Consider the following 5,096-nt stretch of genomic DNA (forward strand, 5'->3'; position numbering starts at 1 on the left):
AACACACCCAATCCCTGACGTTTATATGCATGCATCTGTCATAAATGTATTCAACACCTGTAGAGTATATAAAGAGTTGCTGATGAGTTGAAGTGTCATGATCCAGGAAAACTAATCTGCAGTGCTCACCTCCACATCATGATGAAGCTGATCCTCTCTCTGACTCTGGTCTGGGCGCTCTCCAGCACAGGTAATGCTACTTCTTCTTACATTAGAGTTGCAGCAGGTACATACTGAAATTAATTTAAAACATTGAGAAAGTTTTACATCTTACCAGAACCATAAAATTATTTATTATATAATTTAAATAGCAACTAAATACTAAATAATAAGAGTCTAGCAGTGTATATTAGACACTTTAAATTATTTTTGTCCATTACAACAATTATGTCTTAAAATCTTTGTGAACAGCAACAATATTTAGAGTTCTGAGTATTTATAAACCATCAAACCCCTTTAACCCTAAAGACCTCACACATTTCACTCAACAGTTTTTCACTATTTTTCTCTCCATTGCAGCTGAAGCACTCATGTGTCAAACTTGCACAGATCAACAGTGCTCAAGTTCAGCCCCACTCCCATGTTCCTCAGAGACGATGTGTATAACAGCTTCCATTCAAGGTAGTCTTTTCTTCATGTCCATTACTTTTCAGTGAAATACATGTACTGCAAAGTTACGTGTGCTTTCCATCAACATTAACAAACTGCTCTTTGACTCTGTAGCTGTTTCATCTGGAACTCCAGCAAAGCAAATCCTCAAGTCGTGTGCATCGTCCTCCCTGTGTCCAGCAACAGGCTCTCAGACATTTTCGGTGAACTTGGGTGTTCAAAGTGCAGTTGCATCTGCTCAGTGCTGCGACACAGATAACTGCAACTCAGCAACACTACCTGGTGAGTATAGGTGGATGACTATTTATTTAAGGCTAGATGACATAGATAAGGAAAGAATATGGGAATCCTTCTTGTGGCATGTTCTGTTTATGACGACTTAATGTTCTCTCTTCCACAAATGAATGTTGTTCTTTTCTGTTTCAGACCCTGCTGCTCAGTCAAGTAACAGCCTATTGTGTTTTTCTTGTGACCCCACCACCTCTCAATGCACCACTGAAATACAGTGTAATGGAGTGGAGGACCGCTGTTTTCAAGTGAATGGTGAGTCTTCTTTTGCTACATTTATATCGCATCTATTGTGACTACAGATTTAAATTTTTGCTGAGTTTGTGAGTTTTTGTTTTTTGCTCAAAAATGACTTTTTGACAATTATTAATAGTTTTGCATTAATTTTATTTTGATTGACTAATCAAGGAATGAATTAATTATTGCAGTTCTAAATTCTAAATTAGAGCAAGATTTTTCCTTTAATAGAGTATATTTACACTGTGCTTCTGCTACTGCCACTTAAAGAGTAACTTATCACCAGACTGAAAAAAGGTGTACTGCTGCCCTGTGCTGGTTGAAAGTTTCAAACCTGTTTTCACCTCTGAAAACAACCAACACTGTACATGTTGACTGTGACTGGATATGATGATCAGATATGCTCTGTTGAGCAGCAGTCCTGGAGTACACTTGTACATCACTTCAACAAGTTTAGACATTAAACCACTTGATGTCAGCAAAAACTAACTCGTGAAGCGAAAGTTCTTAAAAGATCTTCCAGGAATGAACTGACAGTAATTGTATTTGTACAATAACACAGTGATTTTTCATGTACAGTGGCGAGTGGCTCCACCACTTCTCCAGCCTTTGGCTGCGCATCTACAAACCTGTGTACAGCTGCTTCCAGCCTGGGAAGCATACCCTTCCTGCAAAGTGCTGGTAACATCAGCAGTGGACCAACCTGCTGTGACACCAGTTTGTGTAATACTGTCACAACAACAACAACCGCTGCCCCAAGCACAACAACCGCTGCCCCAACAACAACAACTGCTGCCCCAACAACAACAACCGCTGCCCCAACCACAACAACCGCTGCCCCAACCACAACAACCGCTGCCCAAACCACAACAACCGCTGCCCCAACCACAACAACTGCTGCCCCAACCACAACTGCTGCCCCAACAACAACAACTGCTGCCCCAACAACAACAACTGCTGCCCCAACCACAACAACTGCTGCCCCAACCACAACCGCTGCCCCAACAACAACAACTGCTGCCCCAACAACAACAACTGCTGCCCCAACAACCACAACCGCTGCCCCAACCACAACAACTGCCCCAACCACAACAACTGCTGCTCCAACCACAAACGCTGCCCCAACCACAACTACAACAACCACTGCCCCAACAACAACAACTGCTGCCCCAACAACAACAACTGCTGCCCCAACCACAACAACTGCTGCCCCAACCACAACCGCTGCCCCAACAACAACAACTGCTGCCCCAACAACAACAACTGCTGCCCCAACAACCACAACCGCTGCCCCAACCACAACAACTGCTGCCCCAACCACAACAACTGCTGCTCCAACCACAAACGCTGCCCCAACCACAACTACAACAACCACTGCCCCAACAACAACAACTGCTGCCCCAACAACAACAACCGCTGCCCCAACCACAACAACTGCTGCCCCAACCACAACCGCTGCCCCAACCACAACAACCGCTGCCCCAACCACAACAACTGCTGCCCCAACCACAACCGCTGCCCCAACCACAACGACCGCTGCCCCAACCACAACAACTGCTGCCCCAACCACAACCGCTGCCCCAACAACAACAACCACTGCCCCAACAACAACTACTGCCCCTACAACAACTGCCGCCCCAAAAACAACAACAACAGCTGCCCCAACCACAACAACCGCTGCCCCAACCACAACCGCTGCCCCAACAACAACAACCGCTGCCCAAACCACAACAACCGCTGCCCCAACCACAACCGCTGCCCCAACCACAACCGCTGCCCCAACAACAACAACCACTGCCCCAACAACAACAACCGCTGCCCAAACAACAACAACCACTGCCCCAACAACAACTACTGCCCCTACAACAACTGCCGCCCCAACAACAACAACAGCTGCCCCAACCACAACAACCGCTGCCCCAACCACAACCGCTGCCCCAACAACAACAACCGCTGCCCAAACCACAACAACCGCTGCCCCAACCACAACCGCTACCCCAACCACAACCGCTGCCCCAACAACAACAACCGCTGCCTCAACCACAACAACCGCTGACCCAACTACAACTACAACAACCACTGCACAAACTACAACTACAACAACCACTGCCCCAACCACAACCGCTGCCCAAACAACAACAACCGCTGCCCCAACAACAACAACCACTGCCTCAACCACAACAACTGCTGACCCAACTACAACAACCACTTCCCCTACAACAATAACCACTGCACAAACTACAACTACAACAACCACTGCCCCTACATCAACAACCGCTGCCCCAACCACAACCGCTGCCCCAACAACAACAACCGCTGCCCCAACAACAACAACAACCGCTGCCCCAACCACAACCGCTGCCCCAACAACAACCGCTGCCCCAACAACAACAACTGATGCCTCAACCACAACAACTGCTGACCCAACTACAACAACCACTTCCCCTACAACAACAACCACTGCACAAACTACAACTACAGCAACCACTGCCCCTACATCAACAACCGCTGCCCCAACCACAACCGCTGCCCCAACAACAACAACCGCTGCCCCAACAACAACAACCGCTGCCCCAACCACAACCGCTGCCCCAACAACAACCGCTGCCCCAACAACAACAACTGATGCCTCAACCACAACAACTGCTGACCCAACTACAACAACCACTTCCCCTACAACAACAACCACTGCACAAACTACAACTACAACAACCACTGCCCCTACATCAACAACCGCTGCCCCAACAACAACCATTGCCCCAACAACAACCACTGCCCCAACCACAATAACCACTGACCCAACTACAACTACAACTACAACAATCACTTCCCCTACAACAACAACCACTGCACAAACTACAACTACAGCAACCACTGCCCCTACATCAACAACCGCTGCCCCAACCACAACCGCTGCCCCAACAACAACAACCGCTGCCCCAACAACAACAACAACCGCTGCCCCAACCACAACCGCTGCCCCAACAACAACCGCTGCCCCAACAACAACAACTGATGCCTCAACCACAACAACTGCTGACCCAACTACAACAACCACTTCCCCTACAACAACAACCACTGCACAAACTACAACTACAACAACCACTGCCCCTACATCAACAACCGCTGCCCCAACAACAACCATTGCCCCAACAACAACCACTGCCCCAACCACAATAACCACTGACCCAACTACAACTACAACTACAACAATCACTTCCCCTACAACAACAACCACTGCACAAACTACAACTACAGCAACCACTGCCCCTACATCAACAACCGCTGCCCCAACAACAACCATTGCCCCAACAACAACCACTGCACCAACCAGAACTACAACAACCACTGCACCAACTACAACAACCTCCACCTCTGCAACACAATCAACCACGACTACAACAACTGCCAGTGACGCCTGCTGCAACCAGCTGGGTATGATCCATCTACTGCTTGGTCTCCTTGTCCTTACCCTCTATTAGAACACAGGAAAACATGGACGAAACACCTGTGAAGCCACCAGAAGGACTCTGAAAGAATGATTTGACTTGGGTTTATTGTTCTCTGCTGTCATTAGTTGGAGTCACAGGGCCTAAAAAATCAAAAATGAGTAAAACGCGGATGGAGTTTGGGTGAGGCTGAGGTGGGATGAAAAGGTACAGATGCAATAGAGACATGCATGACCACATAACAGAGAGAAAAAAAACTTTCACAGATTTAATATACTTGGTATGTACTCACATTATTTAATATGTATGTTTCAAATTGTAGTAATATAATACTTAATAATATTCAAGACTGAAATAAATGAATGAAAACACCCATGAAAATGCCCATCTTGTTGTGTTGTGTTAAATGTTTTGTCAGAATAACAGTCTACAATGATGAAAAAAGAAAAAGAAAAATCAGCATATGCTGACAATAAAGACAATGCATACAGAAAATGTTGAACATTTAGCTTT

General features: G+C 46.7%; 1 protein-coding gene across 1 annotated transcript; it reads left to right on the top strand.

The window, feature by feature from the left end:
* Nucleotides 1–3,054: 3,054 nt before the first annotated feature.
* LOC130170933 (uncharacterized) lies at nt 3,055–3,924 on the top strand (the record flags this gene model as incomplete). The annotated part of the gene is made up of 2 exons (XM_056378638.1): nt 3,055–3,215; nt 3,822–3,924. Coding segments are annotated over 2 exons (264 nt in total), but the record flags the coding sequence as incomplete, so codon positions are not given.
* Nucleotides 3,925–5,096: the final 1,172 nt, after the last annotated feature.

This window comes from Seriola aureovittata, chromosome 6 (assembly GCF_021018895.1).
Source record: "Seriola aureovittata isolate HTS-2021-v1 ecotype China chromosome 6, ASM2101889v1, whole genome shotgun sequence".
NCBI classification, from domain to species: domain Eukaryota; kingdom Metazoa; phylum Chordata; class Actinopteri; order Carangiformes; family Carangidae; genus Seriola; species Seriola aureovittata.